A 24,268-nucleotide genomic window follows, 5' to 3' on the forward strand; every position below is an offset into this window, starting at 1 on the left:
TTTTGTTAAGCCACCGTTGGATCAGCGATTTTCAAAGTGGCTTAATAAATAGTAAAAAAATTCAGAAAAATGTAAAATTTGGTCTCCAAGCACATATTAATATGGAGAACAAGATGAACGGCTTGGATCGATCATTTGGACTTTAAAAATCAGAAAATGACTTGGTTGTACGGGACCTCAGGAACAATCGATTGTATATTAGTCTACCTCTATATATATATATATATATATATATATATATATATATATATATATATATATATATATTTCTATGAAGATGATACATGATACAATAAAGTTTTATATTTTATTAAATTTTTACAATATAAATTAGTTGCATTCATTATTTTTTTTTTCTTTTTCTCTTATTTTGAAAAATATTATATCGAAAACACAAATCAAAATGTCAATGGTATTTTTCTATTCGTTTACTCAACCCGTACCGTATTCGAAAAGACATGTAAAGATGAAGATTTTTTTTCATTATTATAACGGATATGGGGATAAAAATGCCCCCCGACCCGTATCATACCCTTTGACACCCTTAAATTCACATCGTCATTGACACGATATAATTAAGTTTTTTTTTTTATTATTTGTGCTTCTTCCATTGCAAATGCCAGCTCAAATTGAATTTGTACCCCATGAAGAGGTAAAAACATTGCAATCATTATCTCCTTGTGCACGAAGAATTTTAATGATTTTTAATAACCATTTCTACTTTCTTCTAAGCACGCAATTGAATTGACTTAATAAATAAACCACGACTTGAATGGGAAGAATAAAAAAAAAGTCATATCCCAAAATCAAACAGTATAATAATTGCAATAATTGCACAGGAACTTGTATTTCTTGTAGAATAGTATAATAATTGATGGATGTTAGGAAAATGGTTCCTTTAGCTTACATTTTTATAAAATCCTGTAAAATTATTTTAGTTAAATAAGATAGCCTAGTGCTTGCAATAAGTATCATTATATTCATGTATTCATAGAAAATAATGACCGAAATAATGACCAAAAGACCACTATTTTATAAGAATTTCAGAATTACCAGGACTGCAACGACAAATGGTAGACTCCAAAAAAGAGTCCGTCATTTTTCGTTGCGGTCCCATTCTTATTAAATGTACCACTGAGTATTAGATAATTTTAATCTTACAAATAACTGAAGAGAATATAAATTGAGCTTGATTTTCCCTGACTCCCTGAGTGTAATTTTACCACAAATTCACAATCTGTTGTCAAAAGGAAAGAAACAAAACTAAATACTTATTTCTCTTGTATATTATTGTTTATTAAATGAAGGATTCCATTGTTTTCTATGTTAAAAAGATGTGAGGTCATTAATTATGTGTGAAACGGTACCATTTATATATTTACTGCAATGTACATGCATGTAATCAAGTGAATATTTAATCACTTTTAAGTCGCAAGATTAAGAAAGCAATCTCTACCGTCAAACCTCCGAAATTTTTATTTATACCATATTAAAAAAGAAAAAACAAAATATCCATGATTAGGATTTCGAAAAATACCTGGGCCACCTAGTCAATCTGCGGTCCCTCAAAAATAGAGCTATAGATTGGCTTGAAGATAATGATATTTTTTGAAATCCCCGAAAAATATAGTTTTTGGTTTATTTTTTTTAATAGGGTTTAAATAAAAATTTCGGGTGAAACCTAATAGATCATGAGATTGTTTCACAAATTGAGAGTAACAAGAATGGGAGAGGAATATAGTTTTTGGTTTATTTTTCGTTTTCATTTTTGAGAGGAGAATTTCTCTCTTTTCTTTGGCAATTTTTTTTGTAAATATCACTATTTTTATTAATATCAATTAAGCTGTTGACGGCACTTCGCCGCCAACCATAAAAAAAAAAAAGAATGGGAGAAGAATATGCTTGAGACCGTTTCTTACTTTATATTTACTTTGCAGTAATTTATTTTATTTTATTTTTTTCCTCTCCAGGCAATTAATTAATCAGCATAGCTTGTGTCTGAAGCTTTGGCAGACATTTAGACAAGCATTTATACCAAATAATATAATAATTGGACTATTTATGTGAAAATATTTTATTCTTCGATTCATTAGTACGGACTTAAAATATCGGTAAATATATTATAATTTAAAATTACCGAAAGTCAGTTTGCTAGCTACTTTGGATTTTCCTTTATTGACATTCAATTGCACTTAAGAGCAGAAAAAATGTGCGTGCCGTGACATGACTAACACGTCTAACTTTGATCTCGTACCGTGCCGTGCCGTGATCAAGTTATTTTTTCATGTACCGTGACTAAAATATCAAGGGGTGATCATGGCGCGAGAATGGTCACGCCACGTTAGTCACGTCGTGTCCAAAGGTGTCACACGTGACTCACGTGGCCATTTAATCATAATTTAAGTTAGTTTATTCAAGATTTACTATTTAATCAGTATCTAATGGTCCTAATTACACAATATCTAATGGTGCTAATTACACGTGACTTGCGTGACTACGTGCCATTACTAAATTTTTCACGTGATGCGCCGTGCTGTGTCAAAGTTTTAAATAATGATCACGGCACGCAAATGATCACGACACGGAACACGCGAATGATGGTACATAACTGGCACACGTACCGTGTCATTCCGTACCGTAATTGTGCCGTTTCGTGACGAAACCAGCTCCGCGTTGCCATTTTTCCGACTCTAATTGCACCAACTTGTTTTTCGCAATCAATCTGTTTGTCCCTCTTTGAGTCAAGTACGTGACGGGTTGAAAATGTGTGGTGCACGCGCGCACAAGCACAACTGGAATGTATATATATTTAGATAATATTTGGATAAATATATAATAAACGAGAGAACAAATGAGCTAGCGAGAGGTGAAGCATCCATCCATCACAAATAATGAGCCGACAAAGGCCATGATAGATAGCATCGACCAGAAGGCCATACTAGACACCAAACAGTAGCCATCAGCACCTATGATTGCCCCATGCCAACGACCTTTACGATTTGTCTCCAGTCGTACGCATCCACACTACCCATAACCCATTGCCTGATCATGCCCCGCACCGCAAATCGACACGCGATCATGACCACCGTGTAAACGTGATATTCATTACTCACAGTCACAAGCAGCAGGATAAGAAGAAGATCCCAATTATCAATTATGTGTGCATGTCGCCTAGCCACAAATCATTGCTCTTTCTTTGGTTTGGACGTTCCGTATTGAGGTGCTTTGCTGGGACGAGTTCAGATCCAGTAAAGTAACCCAATTGTTGGATTTTAGATCGGGATCGTCCGATTCAAATTCGTGACAATCTATCAGAAGTGGAGCGCATATATTATGAGCAAGGAATCCGAATTCCGAAGCAATCTCGAGTGACGGATTCGAATCGGACGGTTTCGATCCAAAACTCAAAAGTTGGGTTACTTTAGGGGATTCGGGCCCTACTGGGACTCGGAATTGGGTTCGGATCCCCTGAAGTAACTCAATTTTTGGATTTTGGATCAGGATCGTCCGATTCGAATCCGTCGCTTGGGATCGCCTCGAGATTTAAATGTGTTGCTCGAGATGTGTGCGCTCTACTTTGAGATGGATTGTCGCGGATTCAAATCGGACATTTCCGATCTAAAATCCAAAAATCGAGTTACTTCACTGGATCTGGATTCCTCGGAATGGGGGACTGGTATGGGTATTAACAAAGAGTAGGGTTAAAATATTCCTATGAAAATATACTTAATGTCCAAATTTTATATTTTTTGAAAACTTTTTACTATTATTTTAAATGGGTACAAAATCACTTCTCCTCCTAAACTATTCAAAACTAGTGATTTTGTATTTATTTAAAAAATAAAATAAAATATGTTTTCTAAACACACTTTAGTATAAAGATCATGTTAAGTTGTTCGCATCGACTATTTGAATTTGGAAAACAATGATAAATATATGTAGTATGATCGGAGCGCCAAAACTAATAATTCATTTTAACCCTACTCATTAATAAATTAATCCATAAAAGTTGCCATTCAATTAACAATACGAAGGTTTGCATAATTTTTTATTTATATAATTCTGGCTAATATGAATTTTATTATGATCCGTTAAAAGTTTCACCTCTTCAAAAATTAAGAACAATCAACACAACTATTTAATAATTTAAATATTGTATTTTTAATTCAAAATTAGTACCCATGATCTGGCATGGATTAAATCTTTATTTATGTTAGAGTCATTTAAAAATTTTATCTCCATCTCATACAAAAAAAATGTCATTTATGCAAACTTTGACATAAAATGTGTAGCTGATCACCCACTCTAGCTGTATACATTGAAATATTCTAAGTTCCTTGTTACATCGATTCACTAGACTTTTAAATACATGTTTTATACGTGAAAGTCATCCTAATAATTTCCCACCGACATAAAATAATAATTTCACATTTGAATTTATTATACATATAATTATGAGTTTTGTATACAAGATAATGGAAGCAAGTCAATAAAATTTACTACAACGTGGGTTGTTGAAACAAATCAATGTTGGTTGACCGATTAAAACATGGTTCAGTCTGGTTGAGAGACCGTCTATTTATTGTTCCGAAATTTTTATTTATATCACATTTCAAAAAAAAAAAAAAATCACGAGAAATTACATAAATATCAGGGTTGCCAATTCAATCTGTGGATTATTTTTTAGGGCTGCAGATTTATTGGAGGACCCAAAAATTCAAAAATACATTGTAATATACTGAAATTTAGGTTTTTGGGAGGACTCTAGTCAATCTGCATCCCTAAAAAATGAGGTCACAAATGCCGCAAATTGAATTGGCGGTCATTGAAATTTATGAAATCCTCAATTTCAAAGGTGTTTTGGTTTATTTTATTATTTTTAAATGGTATAAAAATTTCGGATTTATTGTTACTACTTCATGACTTAATTATATATGTTTTTGTACTATATTCAAATTGCAATTGGGAGAAAACACCAGTTGCTGTTGAGTGATGTGAACAATGAAAAGCGCTTATTTATTTATTCTGCCTTTCAAGAAAAAATAATTGCTTAAATTTTGTTGTGCAAGGGAGCAGCTTGTGTTGCTTAATTATATAATCTCTTGCTTTGGAACTTCAGAGCCTTCTTTTGAATTCTCCCATCATATATATATATTTTTTTGGTATCTCTCCCATCATATTTCAACAACCAAATTAATTCATTCAGGTGATGAATCAATCGATTCGAGTTGGTAAAGGGACAATAAAATATTAGCAGCACGTCCGATGTGACAAGAATCATGCATCGTAATATCTGGAAACTAAAGTGCCCACAGGAACAGCTTTTATTAAATTATGTAAGGTATTAAAGTATAGGTCACCAAATGAAAATTTTGATATAAGCAAAGTGCAAAGTGCAAATTGGTCATTTGAATATTGAACAATGATACTCATCCTTCTCATTCATCTACGGAAACAAACTACTATAAGTAATAAATTTATAAATATTGTGTGTCTTCGTGTGAATTTTTTCCAAATTTTTTATTCTTACCATTGTAAAAAAAAACAAATTATAAGAAATTCGAAAAATACCAGGGCTTCCAATTCAATATGCGGCCCATTTTTTTTGGGAGGGGCGCAGATTGAATTGGAGGCCTCCAAAAATCTAAAAATACATTGTAATATAATGATATTTAAGTTTTTGGAAGCCTTGGTATTTTTCAAATTCTCCAATTTCAGTGTTGTTTTGGTTTATTTTTTTTAAATGGTATTAATAAAATTTTTGGGATTTCTTCAGAAATGAAGCTAGAATTAAGAATATACAACAGGTGGCAATAAATATAAAAAGAAAAGAAAATTGCACCCTTATAAATTAAAAAAAATTAAGGACTTGAATTTGTTATGTAAATGAAATTGTGTGAGAAGTAACAATTTCAATTTGAAGTATAAATTGTTACATTTTTACTAATAATTTTACAGAAAAATAATAAAGCACATAGAAATATGATTGCCACTTTAATATTTCTTCCAATATTTTATTATTATTAAATAGAATATAGACATATTAACTTCCACTTTCAATCAACTCCTCCATTGCAAGAAAAAAATTATTTAAAAAAGCAAAAGACATTAACTAAATAAAACTTAATAAACCCCACTTTTATATTGAAAATAACATTAGCACTCAATTAATCTTAAATAATTACACACTAATAGTAACTTCTTATAAAAAAAATCTCTTAATTTGTTGAAACTTACAAGATGCAAAAATAGAAAATACATCTATTAAGTATGCCTTCTACTTTTGAACTTTGATAATAAGAAATTTGATGCTAAAAATAAGTGCTTCCTCAATCCTTTTTTATCGAAGTACTTTACGTTAGAAACCGTTAAAATTTAAGTTATGTAGATTTTAGTAATTAATTTAGAAAAAATATAACGCTTGATGTTATAAATGCATTCAAAAGGTAAATATATTTACAAGTACAAACTACTCGCCTCTTTGATTAATGTATGCACATCATTTTGAAACGTGTTTTAACGGACAAAAAAGATACTATTATTAGCACAAAAAATTTTCTTTTTCATAAAAGTTCGTTAGTCAGTTTTAACTCACTAACGAACTTTCAGTTTTTTTTACTATTATCTAAATAATTTCCATATAATATTTTTTTTATTAAAAGATCCCCATATACTCCAACATATTTTAAATATTATTCTTAAAAATTGAACCTGTGTCTTCTTAAAACAGAGATGGAAATTCGTGTCTCTGCAGCAAGTCCGCATTCAAATATTCCTATAATTTCGAAAACAAAAAATAATAAAGAGATGGATGAAGTTGTTTAAAGAATTCGTACTTTGGAGCAAAAGCAAAGTTTGAATTGCAAAAGATATCGGATACATGCACAAATCTACGTAATAATGAGATGCATGTGTACAAATCACTGTAGCTTGAAAGCATTTCCGAGTATTATATAATCCATAGTCCGCGTATCCCAAATTACACGGGGCAACTTCCGCTTGTGCTTTCTAAAAAAGATTGGAGGTGGTATTCATAAAAGGGTAAAAAGAAAAGATACAGGACTCCAATGATAGTTCGCATTATTGCTTCCCTCATGCCCATTCTGTTTCCAAGATTAAAAAAATAAAATTAAAAAACAATTAAAATACCCAACTCACGTGCACCTGGTCAACCTGTTGTCGGTCAAAGTGCCCATTTCATACGGATCCCCTCTCTCCACCTCTATAAGAACCCGCAGACCCGCTTTTTCTCTCCCCTCCCTCTTCTCCCTCTCTCTCTCTCTCTTTCAGTTTCACTTTCCTTCTCTAATGGAGTTAGGTTTAAGCTTAGGCGACTCACAGGTGGGCTTAGCGGATGCGGGTAAGGAGTTAGTTCTGAGTCTTGGAGTGGGATCTGGGAAAAGAGGAGAGCCGATCCGAGAGAGAGAATTTGTGGCGGAGGGGAGAAAGAGTGGCGGAGGTGAGCCAGCGCCTCGGTCCGGTGAGCCGCCGGTGCACCTTAGTCTCCTTCCGCTCAACTTTTCCTGGCCTTCTAACAACCAAAACAGTAAAACCCTTTGCAAAAAGTTTCTTTCAAAAACCATCCCCAAATTCTATCAAATCACACAAAACTAACTGATCTTTCAACTATTATGTAGGGAATCTAGAAGTTTCTGTGAGAGGTTTTGATGTGAACCAGGCGCCATCGGCTGAAGACATGGATGAAGGCGCAGCGCTGTCTTCTTCCCCCAACAGTGCAGTGTCCTCCTTCCAGATGGACTTGTCAGCACGCCGAGGCGCTGCTCCGACGACCAGTGGCGGTGCCTCAGCTGGCAACGGGGATCTCGAGAGGAAGGCAGGTGACGGGTCACATTCTCGGGCCAGTGACGAGGACGAGTCGGGTTCTTCTAGAAAAAAGCTCCGCCTTTCCAAGGAGCAGTCGGCGTTTCTTGAAGAAAGCTTCAAGGAACACAATACACTCAATCCTGTATGATATCTAATTGTATTATTCTCTCTTTTGTTTAATCATGAAAGCATATATTTTTTTTATTTGATTTTGTTTTTATTTAACAAAAAATAAAAACAGAAACAGAAGCTGGCGTTGGCGAAGCAGCTGAACCTTCGACCAAGACAAGTGGAGGTCTGGTTCCAGAACAGAAGGGCCAGGTATTACAGTTGATTAACTAATCAAATCAATCAATTAATTAAGAATTTAACGTGTTAATTTGCCTGTTTAAGTAATCAATAAATTAATTTTGCTGGATACGGTTACAGGCTTCCCAACCTATTTAATTCTTGTGTTGTCTTAGGAAAAGGGATACCAACCACTGCTGCAGTTTGTCTCCATCCAAAATATATCCTCCTCTTTTGTGGGGGACCTTTGTGTGTTGGTCACATGTCTACACTACAACCCTTGTTTGTATAAATTAACCATGGCTGTAACAATTCATCTATTATTTTTTTTACAGAACAAAGTTGAAGCAAACAGAGGTGGATTGCGAGTACTTGAAACGGTGCTGTGAGACTCTGACGGAGGAGAACAGACGCTTGCAGAAGGAATTGGCTGAGCTACGGGCATTGAAAACAGCGCACCCGTTTTACATGCATTTACCAGCTACGACTCTGTCGATGTGTCCTTCATGTGAACGTGTAGCCTCCACTGCTACTTCGTCATCGTCTGTGGTTGGTACCATGTCAAATACTGGCTCCACTACTGCTGCTGCGGCAACAGCATCGGACACCCGACCGAACTCGTTTGCTGCTTTGTTTAACAGGCCCCGGTCTGGGTATCCATTTTCTGCACCCCCTCAGCAACCACCGGCTAACTCGTGATGTTAGCTAGTTGGTTGTGGCTCTGTAAATAATCTAATTTCTTGGTTTGTTTTATCTGTAGGTTTGCAAAACAAATGGGTTATTGCGAGCAAATTTTTTTTTCTATTTATCTTTTTTTGGTTCTTTTGTTCATTTTTAGGCATGAAACTTCATCCTGCCATGCAAGAGTGGGTTGCAAAGCTGCTTGAATGGCAGGGATGCTGATTAGCTAGAAGTAGGAAATGCTGAGGGGATTCTCCCTTTAATTAAAAAAACTGAAAGGTGGATAGAAGATGGTGATATCTTTTCTTTTCTTTGGATATCAAAGTTGTTTTAGTTAGTAGAAAAATGCCTTTGGAGTCTTCATAAAATGGTCATGGCAAAAGCCATATCTAGCAGCTTTTAGAAGCTTTTCACTTTGTTGGTTTCACCATTTTTTTTCAAAAGAATTCACGAATATGTTATCAAACAATTCAAGATAAGCAGCATCAATCTGCCTCTAAGCCTCTTCCTTTTGCAAAATGCTAATGATAAATCAATGTGAAACTTTTCATATATACAGCTTAGGAGTATTAGACAATAAATAAAACACCACAAGTCTCCATTTGGAAAACAAAAGCTCTCCTTTTCGACTCTGGTCCAAGCAAATTTAGACTTCACTGTGAGGAGCGTGACAAGGACCAAAAGCCCAACCCATCATTGCCAAAAGCGAATGATCGTGTTGGTGTTTTTTTTTTTTATTCAAAGATATGAAAAATATGTCTGGCTAAAAGACATTGTGAAATCATTTTATCTAGAATTCGAAATTTGTGGTTACTCAGCTGTTGCTATTAGAAAAAGGTGTCGGTAAGTTGAAAAAAAGTTGTTATTTATGCAGTGTTTTAAAATACGGATTCGGTCATCCATACAAAAAAGTCACTGTATATTGGATATGTGGCCCATGCAAATTTGTATACGGAATTACATATGCGGTTTTACTATTCTTTATTAAAGAAATATAAGATAAGATAAAACTAAAACTAATTTACATCTAAAGACTTGTTTAGTCTAGTGATTTATGTTATTTATCATATTATAAAGATTATAGATTCTAGTCTCATCTACCACAAAATAATTTTTAGACTTTTTTTAAGTCCACATAGACCATAAATGTGTCAGAATATTTAAAACCGCATGAACTTGACTGCATGAGGTTTTGTATGCGGAAAATCACTGCATAAGCATATGCGGTCCGTTTGGCTGCATTTTAAAACACTGATTATATGAGTAAAGTTAGTGTTTGAGTTCGTTATATGTAAGATTAAGATTCCAAAATTATATTCATGAAATAATTCATTTGTACCCCTTAATTTTTTTGTACAAAATAATTTTGAAAAAAATAAATATTGATGCCCCGTAAAGTTAGAGCTTCAAAAAAATCAAAGGAATGTCAAGTTATCAAGTATATTTGATTGTTAGATGAAACATTAATTATTTTCAAATTGAATCATATGGCTGAAAATCATTTAACGTTTTACCAATAAATGTTCATTAATGCATAGGGTTACCTAAATTCAATGTATGTCACTAATTATTTATTGTGTGATCATATTGAATTTCTATATATATATATATTTTTAGGTTTCATTATATATAATAGTATTTGTCGAATTTTTTTTAGAAACCATAAATATATATATATATTTTTTTTTTTGCCAAACCAACTTGATTTCTTTGGTTTTTATAAAAACCATGAGAACCGAGATGCCATTTCGGTTTGAGGTGTTTTCACAAATTTTACCCAACAGCCACTTCATTTTTTATCGAAATTTGTGAAAATGGCTCGGATCGAATGACATCTCAGTCCCGAAAAAAAAAAAATCGGACCGAAATGGCACCTGAGCTATTTTAATTTACATAAACACTAAAGCAATCAAGTTGGTTTGATAAATTTTTATTTTTATTTGTGGTTTCTTAAAAAAATTCGTATTTGTCTCCACTTAAAATTTACGAGTACTTCTAAAAAAAAAATTTCTGTCCAGTCTAAGTTCTCTACAACTTTGATGGTTTTTATGACAATTGTGCTAATGTAATCATAAATATAAGGACTTGTTTTGATAGAAACCAGTTGAAAAGCATAAATTAGACAGGTAAAATTTTGTTTCTTGCAATTGGTGCCGTATGTAGGAGTTGACCTTGGCAAACAGTTGTCTCCTAAAGTTTGTACAGTATATATATAGGACGCAGAAATAGTAATTTTTCAGACATAAAATCATTCAATTTTAAAGCTACTTTTCAGATTTTTCAATTCTCCATAAATAAATTTTTGAAAGTAAATTATTTCCTTGTCGGATCCTCGCTATTCGATTTGTTTTGTTATAAACCATCAATATTGATGTTATAAATTGCGATTTATATGCAGTATGCAGAAGGTCATTGTATACTACATATGCGAATTTTTATGTGAATTTATATATGCGAATTTAAAAATATTAATTCATATATATAAACAAGTGTGCGGTAATATGCAGTATTTTCGATATCATACAAACAAGTATGCGGTAATAATATGCGGCCGAATATGCGGTCACATATGCGAAACCGCATACAGATTTCTATGCGGATTAGAACTGAATACTCATATGCGGTTGCATTACAGAGACCGCATTTTATTACACCGTAAATCATATTTAAAAATAAAAATATTAACAAAAAAAGAGTGTAATTGTATTAAAAATTACAAAAATAATCATTACCAAAGATAAAATTCAGAATTTTTCAGGACCGAATTTGACTTTCTATACCCCTCCTGTTACAAGTGACATGCAAGATCACACCTAATTTTGTTAAAAATGGTGTGTACTAAATCATAGATTATGTTATTTTTCGAAGTAACAAATCTATGGTTCAGTAAATTTTTTTTAAAGAGGTGTAACTGATCAGAAATTCGATACCTCTTTTTTGGATTTTCCGTGAAATCTTCAATTCTATACTGATATTTTTTTGTAAAAAAAAACCATCTAATAAACCTTTCTATTGTATTTTTTTTTTTAACTACATTTCATAAAAAAAAAAATTCAAGCTATTTCGTCTCCATTCGAGTTAATTTCTTCGTTGTTATTAATTACAGTTAGCAGCCGTTACTTGAATACAAAATTGAAAAAAGAAAGATTTCCTTGTCTCTTCAGATATTGATATAGTCGTTGTATTTGAACCTTTCAGGCAAAAAAAGGTGCAGAAAGGCAAGTCTCAATTTTAGACTAGCACTAGATTTTGAGACTAAAATGCAACGTGTAACAACAAAATTTAAGGTTGATTCGACCTGGTCCGATGACACGACACATCAGTCAATACACACTCAATTAAATACACGACTATTTACGCGGACCAATGGAGAGATGTTAAGTTAAGATGATGATGATGCAGTGCTTTCTTTTTATCAAATGATGATGTAGTTTGACTTGAAACAAAAAAAACAAACTTAAATTTGGGTCGGTTTCAAGGAGAAATTTTTTATCCATAGAAAATAATAAAATAAGATGTACGGAAATAGATAGAGTGATTAGAAAGATCGGGATCAATAGATATAATATTTTTGGATCGGATTCAATGTTTTATTTTTTTTATTAATTGTTTATGTTAGTTATGCCGAATGAATAAAAAAAAAAATTGAATCGAAATTATTAAGTCCAATTCAAATTTTTAATCAAAATATGCTGTCACATGTATATATATTGTATTGCTATTTAATTAATTTTGTCATATAACAAATAATTAAAGTTTGATACCCATAATTCTTTTTCCTACTTGTAGTTTAGTGATATAATTCCTCAAAGATATATTGACATATATCCCACGTTTTATATTCCATACAATTTTTCTTTTGTTTTTTTGCCGAGAGTCATTTTCTGAAATTTTTACGATGGTTCGAAGAAGGATCGTCTGATTTGAATCTAAAATTTCAACCCCAGAGAAGAAGCAACAAAGACAGAGATGCATGAAGCATTGATTGCATTCCTCTAATAAGAGGTATGAGGTTCAATTGTTCAAAGAGTTTGAATGGTGCTCAAATCTCAATTGCCCAATTTAGCACGCAATGTCTCCCTTTTAGGCGGCAAAGGTGTTAGGAACTTGTGTGGCCTCTTTATTTCTGCTACTGATTGTTCGCATCTTGCCAAAAATTATATACAAATTCCCAAATTGTTTTGACCTAGTCTCTCTCTCTCTCTCACTCTCACTGTATTGCAGACAATTTTTTCTTTTTTTAGGGTTTGTGGAAATTTTCACTAAGATATAATGATATATAAGAAAATATGTACAGAGGTGCTACACGGATCAGTTGATCTGTGTAACAATTAGAAAGAATTACACCGTATCTCAAATACTAGAAAGCTCAGCCAGTAAAACTATAAAAGCCCCAATAATACCCAAGCCACCTCTTTCACTATTACATCTAACTAAATAACAACCAGTTATATTACAGTACGTATTTGGATAAATATTCTGTATAGTATACATATTATGCACATAATACATTTTCATATGCATCATGATACAAGACTGGATCATGTTTTGGTCTCATGGATGGTTAAAATGTAGCTATCTGCATGAATAAACTATTATTTCTTTTTAGAAAAAAGATGAAAGTTCAGCGATTTAAATTTCGAACTTGCGACTTTCTTCTATAAACATGCATATACAGAAAAATTCTGCCTTATTGTTAAGATCATGAGAAAAAATTACCATGACTTGTGATTAGGAAAGATATTGAAAAATTCTTCTATGGGTCTTTGTTAAGATCAAGCGGTCCAGATTAAATTGTTGCCTATGGCCATTCCTAACCAAGAAAATAAAAAGAAAAAGAAGAAGAAGATTGTCAAACCTGTCTGTTTCCTTCTACCTTTTAGCAGACATAGTCCGAAGACTAGGTTTCTTGGTTCACATAAGAAGCGCCATTTCTTGAAAAAATGCAATCAGGTGGTGTTCAGTATTCACATTAAATCAGCTTCTTTCTAATTATTGAATACCTTTTGTTTTGAAGAAGCGACACGTACGTCAGATGGGTGTTGAGAATTTATGTTGGTAGAAAATGTGGTCAAGATAAGGACACAGATTAAATTTGTGTTTTGCTAGGTGCTCTGTAAATAGAAAAGGGAACAGAAAATGATTTATCTAAACATTGTGAACTCAGAAATTTAATCAATTATGACCAATTAATGCTCCATAAAAATAGTTACACTTTTATGGTCATACATGTCAAAATAATCAAGCATGTTTTTATCAATGTAAAATTAAATCAAATATAGATGAAAACTATTTAATTTCTTACTAATAAATATTTGTCAGCAAATCTTGTTGTTTATATTTGTTGAAAGAAGCAAGTGCACACAGAAAATCCAGCAGGCTGGAGGCGCACAATCACAGCCCCTATTTGTTTCCATGTTTGTGTTATCTAAATATAGAAAGGAAGATATGTAATGCTACGATTGAGAATGCTAGATTATTTGTTTTTGTAATTTATCTCTTTCCTTTTTTTCTTTTTTCTTCTTTCCTATTTCTCCAATTCTCATCTCCCTATTTGAAGAAGCTGTGATTCCTTGAATTGTAATACACAAAATTTATATCAATAAAACAAGGGTGGGAAGAGAGTTTCATGGGAGTATTGTGTTCCTTTAATTTCATTAATTTCATCAATATTCAAATTGATACTATCTCCCTTTCCGTAGCAATTAGAGTATATGTCATGTTTGGACAAAGGGAATGCATGGAATAACTGTAACAGAGAGGGAACATTGGAGTATAATTTGGGTTGCAGGGGTTTGGGTCCTCTGATGTAAGAGAAACGAAATAATTTTTTCAATCAAACATCGCGAAGTGCATTGTTTGTTAAATTGTACGGCTTTAGATATTTATCAATAGATACTTTTTACTTGTAATTAGTAATAGAATAGGATTCTTGTTCTTTTATCAATACAATTGTTGGCTCTGCCAACCTCAAAAAAAAAAAAATCTTTTGGGATTGAAATGACTCCAGCCGTTTTTACAGATTTCGGAAAAAAAAATACATTCAAAAATTGTAAAATTATCCAGGACCGAATTGTCATTTCGGTTTAAAAAAAATCCAAAACAGAAATGACATTTAGGTTCTTGTGATTTTTATAAAATAAAAAATAATTATCTTGGTTTTATAATTTTTTTTTCCTAATTATGGTTTATAAAAAATATTCTCAAAGCTCGGCCACGGTTCTCCACGTCAATTAATTGTCAAATGAATGATCTTTGGCTGCTTCGAAAGAGCAGAAACGACAAAGAGGTTCGAAGATTCTTCGAAATACGGCTGGAATTGGGATTTTATTACATCAAAGATTTTGACAGGAGGATGCCTTGTGTTGTGTTGTGTTGTGTTGTGTTGTGCCGGAAGCCTGGCTGACACCTGGTCACATTATAGATGAACAAGTTCTCTAAAGTAGCATTATCTCTTTCTTTTATTTAATATTTAAACGGTTCGATCAAATTTTTAAAATATTGTTAGATTGTTAATTCAGCCTTTTGCTGAAAATAGTGGATGTAAAAATGTCATGCAATGATAAGATATGCCACGGTACATGATTACGTGTTTCTTATTGTGACTATTTGTGTCACATAATTCTTTTGAAAAATTAACATGACAAGGTATGATACATGATTACACGAGTTATATGTCATTACGGTTATTAGATCTTAATCGAATAATCGATAAATTTCGAATAAAATAACTTAAATTATGAAAAGAATGGTTATATCTGACCATACGTGATTAGTCACGTTTAGACACAAAATGAATGGTCACGACATAACTAACATATCGTGACCATTCACATATTGTGATCGTTCTTTCAAATATAATCACGACACATCACATCACATCACATCACAACACATAAAAATATGACTTAATTATGATAATGTAAGTTTTGACATGACACTAGACGAATTTACATCCATAGCTGTATAACAAGAGAAAAACAAACAAATACCACCAAAAATATTTTGGACTTCTATTAGAAAATTTCAATAAAAATTATTTCAGTGTGTTTGGTCAGTAGTAAAGTTACAAGTACTAAAACGTGAGAAGAATTTTCTTTTATGACAATGTGATGGTGAAGAAAGAGATAACCGATGTATACTAATTTGGTCAGTGTCGGTGGCTTTTCTCTCTCCTTTTTTTCGAACTTTTTGTGATGCAATCCATCATAACGGGTGCAAAAAATAGACATGATATGACGGGACGGGTTGAGACGACTCATTACGTGAAAAGGTACTGAGAACCATCATCGAAGAAATCAGCTTTTGAGCGGGTGGCTTGCGTGGAACCCACGCGATTTTCTCGGCCCAATAACAGCCCAAACAAGAAGAAATTACCTTATCCTCATCTACTATTGATTGGATGTACAATTTTTCGTGTGGCATTTCTTATTGAAGCTCTCGTATTGTTTCAACATGTCCGCAACATGCGAAGCAGCAGAGTATGCTACTCATCTATTTCGATTACAGTTTATAAATAATTGAACAAACTTTTCACTTAGGCCCATAAATCTACATAAATTGCAAAAACTTCATATTATATGAGGAGGGATCTAATTACACTTTTTTTGTTGACACCGAATTACACTCTCGATTTTCAAAGTTTTCAAAGTTCAAATAGTTGATCCAAACCATTCAACATAATAGATATATTGAAATGTGCTTGCAGATCAAATTTTGTATTTTTTGGAATTTTTTTACTATTTATTAAGTATTTAACAAAATCACTATATTCAGACCATTGAATTTTTGTACTCATCTTAATAAATAGTAAAAAAATTCAAAAAAAAATGTAAAATTTGTTCTGCGAGCACATTTTAACATATCCATCATATTGAACAGTTTGGATCGACTGTTTGGACTTTGAAAATATAGAGTGTAATCCAATGTCACAAAAAAAGATATAATTTGATCCCTCCTCTTTTGTATATACATGATGTTTAGTTATGAATTTAAAGCTCATGTAACATATTCTTTGGCTGCTATATATAATTAATTAATAAACTAGAAAGTAAGGCAAGAAGAAATAATATCTTAACAACAGCCTATGTCAATCATTATTTCTGGGACCAGGCAAATAAATGTCAAATAGGGATAAATTATTAACTATGATGAACACAACGAATATGTAGCAATCATTAGGCGTTTGTCATGAGTGCAAAATTGCAAATAACACCGACCATGCGAGAAATCTTATAATAATAATATTAAAAGCTTTATAATTTTCTTATAATAATATTAATTAATTAATATAGTACACAACGACAAAGCCAGAATATTTCAAGATTTACATCACATCAAATGATAACCATTGTTTCTTATTGAGAAGTAATTATTTTTCTCCAACATTGAGTTCGAAATTTGAATAAAATATTTTTATAAACATTAAATGAAATATGAAAACTAGACCTCCATATTTTTTTTTCAGAAACATTTGCGTACATAGAGATAATATCAAGCGAAACCATAGTTTGTATTAGGATAACAGACAACAACATTAATACCAAGGTTCTAAATAGTAATTATAGCGCTACAGTTTTTAAGGTCCAAAAGAGCTATAACGCAATCATAGCTAGCTATTTTGAATCATTATAAAAAAAATGCAATTAATAGTGTTATAGCTTTTGAGGTCCGAAAAAGCTATAGCGCAGCTGTTGCATAGCTATAGCTAGCTACTTAGAACCCCAATTAATACCAATAGTACACTAAATAATACCAATCATATTGATAGGTTTTCCGCTCCAGGTTTTTGAGGGATGAGGTTAATGCGTAACGAAGAAATACAAATGTAGAACCCCAAGGAAAATCTAAAAAAAGTTAGCATAGAATCAATATATGCTAGGATTAAAAGAAACCTTGTTATTCCACTCAATTGATGACTAGTTATTCTTTAAATTGCATAAGAAAACCTTTTCAAAGTCATATTCTATGTAATCCGTTAGAAATTTCTACTGATAAAAAAGCTTGTAATTTGGAAATATTTTTGTAATATGGACAAAAAAGAATAAAATGAAATTAGAACTTAAATTTAAAAAGTTGAAAACAAGTAAAACAAAAAATTTGAAAATCCGATCTCAATGTGTTGGGCCGGATTTTTTAAGTCCAACCATGGTTTTTTGAAATGTGATCCAATTAGGTCGTATTCATCTTTTGAAAAGCCCACAGATAATAGGCTACACAGGCTCTTGGCTTGTACTATAAAATTTTCAGTTCCTCATCTTGCTTTTCAATTTTCTTTTTAATTTTATTTCTCAAATGCTAATTTTGATTTGATATTTTTACACAAAAATGTTTTCTGTAATTTGCCATTCTAACTGCCTGCCGAGTTGTCGATATGTATAGTTGCGGTTAAATCAGATTTCATTTCTTCTATGTTATGAGGTGTACAAATAGAACAATTGAGATTTACGTCATACATATTGAGATTTTATATAATTTTTTTTTCATAAATTCGAACTTTAAATATTTATTGTATTTTTCGAAAAATTTAATTATTAAAAAAGCCAACTAATGAGAAGTGGGATTGTTAAATTTTCAAAAATAGCTTGTGCATTTTCAGACTGGAGTTAATGCTGGTTCTTGGTGGGTCACAAACATATATCTACATTCTTTATAGCTATTAACTAACTTCTCATTAATCAACACATAAGGGACATTGTTAGGTAAAGAGAGTTTATGCAGTATTGAAAGGTAATGGTTCTAAACACTGAATACATATGTAATTGTGATCTGAGTATAGGGACATAATTGAAAAAAAAGAAAAAAAGAAGATAATTTATAATTTATATATATGTAATTGTGAAGTTCTCCTTCCCCCTAAATCTTGTACATCATGTAAATAATAGTCAAAATGTATTAATTTTAGATTTATCATGACTTTTTAGAACAACAAAAGAGATGCGATGCAACTAATTTGGATATATTAAGAGACAACCTTGTGTTGACTGAAATGAATTTATGTTTTTTCGTGCATATTGAATTCTTGAATTCTCATAATATAGATATGTTAGTACATCTTTTTGGATTCTAGAGCTTATACACTATTCAATCAAACGCAAAGGATTGAAGAATAAGAGGAACAAATTAAAGATCAAAACCAGCAAAAGAAATAGGTTTCTTCTTTAACAGTTTGATTGATTCAAGTTTGAACATGTATGTAATTTCATTAAGAAATCTGACGATTCAGGCATAAGAATAATTTTGGTTGTATCTCATTCAAAACCATTAATTTACATCCACATGGTTTAACTTCAATAAATTTCCATCCACATGGTTTGACTTTGACATTGACATCTAGTACTTCTAAAAAAAACCAAAACTAAAAAACTAAAAATTCCACGTGTTTCCAGTGTCTGAAACAAGCCATTCTGCCAACTGCAGCTAAAGTCCTCACTGAAAAGAAAATAAGACCAGCACAAGTCAGCACTAGATAAGGAAAATAAATGCTGGCAACGATAAGGCTGAATTTTCTTTGTTTCCCAAATTTGCCCGTGGGGTTTATTAAACAGGAACAATTACACAATGATCTCTTCCCCATTTGCATAACAGCATTTAAAACCTTCAAATTTCCCCATAATATCCCAAATAGCATGCCTGCCATCAATAATCCCTGCATCAAGAAATACATGTTAGGATACAAACAACCCACGATCGTCCCGGTCCCCGCATTCAAGCAAAAGCAATTTCTTTGTATTCCGCACAAATCCATATATAAAGGCAGTTTAAAAAAGCTTCAAAGATAGAAAGGTACTTACCGATCCTGACTGTTGTGTTGTGCCGCTAGAACCAGTAGTGTGGGACGATAATTCTTCTACAAGTTTTTGGATGGTCTTATTTGGTATCAGGTCATCAGCCGCCACATTACGTGAACCGCAGGCGCACATGCCCGTGTTAGTAATGTGATCCCTTATGCCTGAAATAATTAAGGATAGAATACACGATATTCCTCTTAATTAAAAAGAAAGAAGAAAACTGATAGGAAATTTAAAAAAATATCCTTTCTTTTCAAATCAACAAGCAAAATGCCCCTCTTCTAAAATTATTAACAAAATGCCTTTGTGGTCCCACCTTTTCCCTCCCTTTCTCCTCCCAGGTTCCCACCTATTCCTTTCCGCCCCATTTACTCACTCACATTTATGTTTGAATTGAAGGATACAGATGTATTAACTCTTATGAAAATTTTGTGAACTAATGTATCAATAATTTATGCATATATTTATTTTTAATGTAGATTTTATAAGCTAAAACCTGCAAACATGATATTAGCTTATCAGTACAGTATTTATTTTTGAAAGAAGATCTATAGAATATTTTTAACATATGAATCCTTTTAACATACGTTAATTGTAATAATGGTATTAGTTTATCCTCTAAAATATTGTTTAATATATGGATCTTTTTAAGCTGCTTATATGATGTCTTGTCAAGCACCTGGAATTGTTGATGCCACAAATAGAAAAGAATAGTGAAACGTATTTTTAAATTGATTTAATTGAAATCAACAAAGTGATTTAAACTGGCACTGGACCTGAAGCATGCTTCCTAACCATTTAGGTGAACCAAATTTATGAAAAAAGTCGAATTATTTGCTACAATCATCAGTGCAACAATGCTACTATTTTCTATTTGTAGCAACAACAATTTAAGATGCTTGACAAGACATGATCAACTTACAAATATCCATATGTTAATTAAAAAGATTTTAGAGGATAAGCTAATACCAATATTATAATTAACATATGTTAAAAATATTCTAGAGATTTCTTTCAAATAAAATATTCGATTGATAAGCTAATATCATATTTGCCAATTTTAGCTTATAGGATCTACATTAAATATATATACTTATGGTTCTATCTTTTCAACTTACATAAGACAGACGTTTTAAGTTTTCATGTAAACCCTTACCTTCGATTTAATCATATTTTGGAAATAGGAAGGAAGTACTTACACTTAGAACAAAAACTCTTCATGCAGCATTTGAGAGCAATAGACGCCGCCTCCATAATTTCACTGCACAGAGGACACCTTAAACCCAGTGGTATATCAGTCCTTGATTGCTTTGGAATCATGGTCGGCACCTTCTCCATTTCTTTCACAAATGTGAAGCTGAATGAAAAGGGCAAAACATTTAAGAGTACGGAAAGTTGAAATGTCAAAACCCTCAAGTCATCATCTTATTTACATTTCTCTTGGTTTGTGCTTGGACCTATTGATAGCAAATTCTACACTAGTGTGCTTATGAAATAAGAGCTTCACTAAAAAGAACCCAATATAACAGAAACAAAAAATTGAAGGAGTACAAAAAGTTGAAATGTCAATACCCTAAAGTAATTGTCTTATTTACATTTCTCTTGGTTTTTGCTGGACCTATTGATAGCTAATTCGATACTAGTGTGCTTATGAAATTAGAACTTCACTAAAAAAACCAAAAGAGAAATGAAAGCAGCTTTCACTCAAACCCTCAAAATTGAATACGTTTAACAAAGCTGCAACCTGCAATAGAAACCAAAAGAGATTTGAAAGCAGCTTACTGGTCAGGTTGAACAATTGCAGAGGTGACACCATTGTGTCTTCTAAGCCTTTTATTATCATAATTTCGGTCCATATTTGTGTGGCAATGCTGAATAAAATGACCTGACATAAAAAAAAAAAAAAAAAAAAAAAAAATAAAAAAAAAACTATGTGAGTTAAGGTCTGAAGTATATGTACAGAAACACTACTTTTATGTCAGTCCAGATATTATTCTAGTGTAGTTAAGGGTAATATCCTAGAGGACAGCCCTAGTGGCTGGTTTATGTCAGTTTTACATGTTCAACACCAGAACTCATTCATCAAATATTAAGTACTATTACATGGCTGTACTGATAAGATAATGCATTCATACCTGGAGTATTGCATCTGTGACAAATATAGCCTATCGGAGGCACCTTTCGTTTTGTCCCATGATTTTCTGTTGAAACCAAAGTTAGAAGTTGATTTAATATAATATAGAAATTAACATCCACCTTGTCGTGAATTAAAAAGTACCTTTGAAATTAGAAACGACCAACTTGTCATGCCCAATGCCAGCTGTTTCTTCTGATTTGGATTTGATAAGCTGATTATTTGAAGCATCTATCATTACGGAAGAAAATGGATCCTCACCAAAATCATCCCATGTCAGATCACCGGGCTGCAAGATTTTTAGCTCAAAATCAGGTTCATATTTTCCTTCATTTCAAATTGAAAATACTATTTTCACTACGCAAGCTTCTAATTCAAGCGGTGCATGAGCACTTGAAGTTCAGAAAACACTGCACATCATCAAATCATATATATATAAAAACAGACTTATAAAGAGAAAGTAATAAAAGAACTTACCTCTTCCACAGTAGATGTAGATGAACTAGTTGTTGCTTCTCTGCTGGCATTTTCCCTGTAGGATATAAAAATATTCAGTCACCTTTATATAGAAACAAATATTAATGTAATAATATTACTCTCTAACTAGCACATCTACCAAAAACCATCTAAGTATCACAAGTAGTATCAGTACCTCTAGTAATTACAGTGAGACTTTCTACCTTACCAAAAACAACATTATTCCTGTACCTATATGGATTCACATGCATACCTACATATATCAGCATAAGGTAGGGTCTTGGTCATGGTTTAAAATAGCGTTTAGCAGTTCTTAAGATAACCAAAGAAATAAGAGATGAACAGAAATAATCAAGCAAAGTACAACGGAAGAGATAGGTCCCGCTAAACAGAATTAGCAAATTGAATTTGTCATCACTATATTACGAGTTATCGATATGACTACTAAAGTACACATTTGTTATACAAGGACTTACAAAAGCTTGGTCTTGGTACAGGAAAAGGATCTATAGCAAGAACTATCTGATAATAAAATAGAAAATTTGTTTGAAATATAGTACTGTACTCTTTTAGCTGGATGATAACATGCCATGCCGGTGGAACACGCTGAAGGAGGACAGATGTGTTTTTGGGTATCAGCGCGTCTCCATTGACATACTCTGGGAGGAAAGAAAACGAAGAGGATGAAAAACAAATTCAAATTTGCTCAGAGAGTGATGGTTACAAGAGTTTTGTAACAGATTACATAAGAAATTTAAAGAAAACGAGTGCTCAAGACAGTTGAGCTCAAGAAAATCTAGACTAGGAAATTATCAAATAGAAACAACTAAAACAAGAAAATAAATTCAAGATAGAAACAAACCTGCATTAGTTTGCGAGTTGAATAGGAGGAGGCCATCTCCCCTCCTAAGTTTTATTGATTCACACAGTCTTCTCCTCAGGTTATTGACAGAAATATAAGCGCTTTCAATGTACAGCAACTTGAACTCCTTTTGACTCTTAAATCTGTAATAGATCGTCGCCATCTCTACACAGATTCAAGATAGGTTTATTTAACGGTCGGCGCCTATTCGGGGCGCGAGAGAATAGAAAAAGAAAGGGTTAATTTAACAGGGGATAGGGGGCTTGCTGCGCGAGAGAATAGAAGAAGAAATGAAACGAAACGGTCGGTGCCTATTCGGGGGCGCGCGCGAGAGAATAGAAAAAGAAAGGGTTTCATTTAACGGGGGATTGGGGGCTTGCTGCGCGAGACAATAGAAAAAGGAAATGAAATGAAACGAAACGGTCGATGCCTATTCGGGGGCGCGCGCGAGAGAATAGAAAAAGAAAGGGTTAATTTAACGGGGGTTAGGGGGCTTGGGGGCTTGCTGCGCCAGATAAAAGAAGAAAGAAATGAAACGAAACGGTCGGTGCTTGGGAATTCTTATCCTCTGAGATATCTCAAACTTTGCGCAACTTTATGGAAAATCCAAACCGTTTAACTACGTTCTACACGAATCTCAAAGCACACATAATATGGACCCCTACATCACCCCCGAATAAGAACCGGACACGTCGGTCACGCAAAAGTTGAGATATCTCAGAGGATACGCACTCTATTCGGGGTGCGAGAGAATAGAAAAGAAAGGGTTAATTAGTTCTTTAATTTTTTATTATATCTAATATATCTCTTAATCCTTTCTCTTCTTTCTTATTTACCAATGAGGTAAATGAAATTAAGTATCCATATTAAATGAGTCATTTTAAACTATTATTGTCAATAATATCCTCATGTTTATCTCTCTGCTTCAATTATTTTTTCGCTCTATTGAAACATCTAATTATAACACCTTTGAAACCAGGCTTCATAACATTCTTAAAAATACGAAATGCAGCTGCTTTCGCCTCCCATTCACTTTAATCAGCTTATCCTTTTGTTTCTCTCCATTTATAAAATTCTCAATTTCATCAGATAATATCGATAAATGAGAGCTCCTGATCACATGTATCAACGCCAGTATTATTTGAGCTTTGAGATTCGCACAAAACATATTGCAACCGTTGAGATTTTCCAAAAAAAGACACGCAAAATATG

General features: G+C 32.7%; 2 protein-coding genes across 5 annotated transcripts; one reads left to right on the plus strand and one right to left on the minus strand.

Moving 5' to 3' along the window:
• The first annotated feature begins 7,241 nt into the window (after positions 1-7,241).
• LOC144574280 (homeobox-leucine zipper protein HOX27-like) lies at positions 7,242-9,117 on the plus strand. Its single transcript, XM_078324213.1, has 4 exons — positions 7,242-7,546; positions 7,638-7,966; positions 8,066-8,145; positions 8,448-9,117. Exons 1-4 carry the CDS (start codon positions 7,309-7,311, stop codon positions 8,809-8,811), a joined length of 1,011 nt encoding a protein of 336 aa, XP_078180339.1. The 5' UTR covers positions 7,242-7,308; the 3' UTR covers positions 8,812-9,117.
• Positions 9,118-18,988: 9,871 nt separating this feature from the next.
• LOC144574292 (E3 ubiquitin ligase PQT3-like) lies at positions 18,989-23,441 on the minus strand. Of its 4 annotated transcripts, XM_078324225.1 has the most exons (10): positions 23,057-23,434; positions 22,760-22,853; positions 22,195-22,249; positions 21,862-22,006; positions 21,719-21,784; positions 21,366-21,468; positions 20,783-20,940; positions 19,587-19,744; positions 19,351-19,441; positions 18,992-19,224 (listed from the first exon to the last, which is right to left on the minus strand). In XM_078324225.1, the coding sequence occupies exons 1-10, from the start codon at positions 23,217-23,219 to the stop codon at positions 19,151-19,153; spliced, it is 1,107 nt and encodes a 368-aa protein (XP_078180351.1). In that variant the 5' UTR covers positions 23,220-23,434; the 3' UTR covers positions 18,992-19,150. The 4 variants fall into 4 exon arrangements, with proteins under 4 accessions (XP_078180350.1, XP_078180353.1, XP_078180351.1 ...); XM_078324224.1 differs by having other exon boundaries at positions 18,989-19,441; positions 23,057-23,441; XM_078324227.1 differs by having other exon boundaries at positions 18,989-19,441; positions 22,755-22,853; positions 23,057-23,198.
• Between the last annotated feature and the right edge of the window lie 827 nt (positions 23,442-24,268).

The sequence above is a fragment of the Carex rostrata genome, chromosome 22, assembly GCF_964058835.1.
Source record: "Carex rostrata chromosome 22, lpCarRost1.2, whole genome shotgun sequence".
In the NCBI taxonomy this organism is placed as follows: Eukaryota; Viridiplantae; Streptophyta; class Magnoliopsida; order Poales; family Cyperaceae; genus Carex; species Carex rostrata.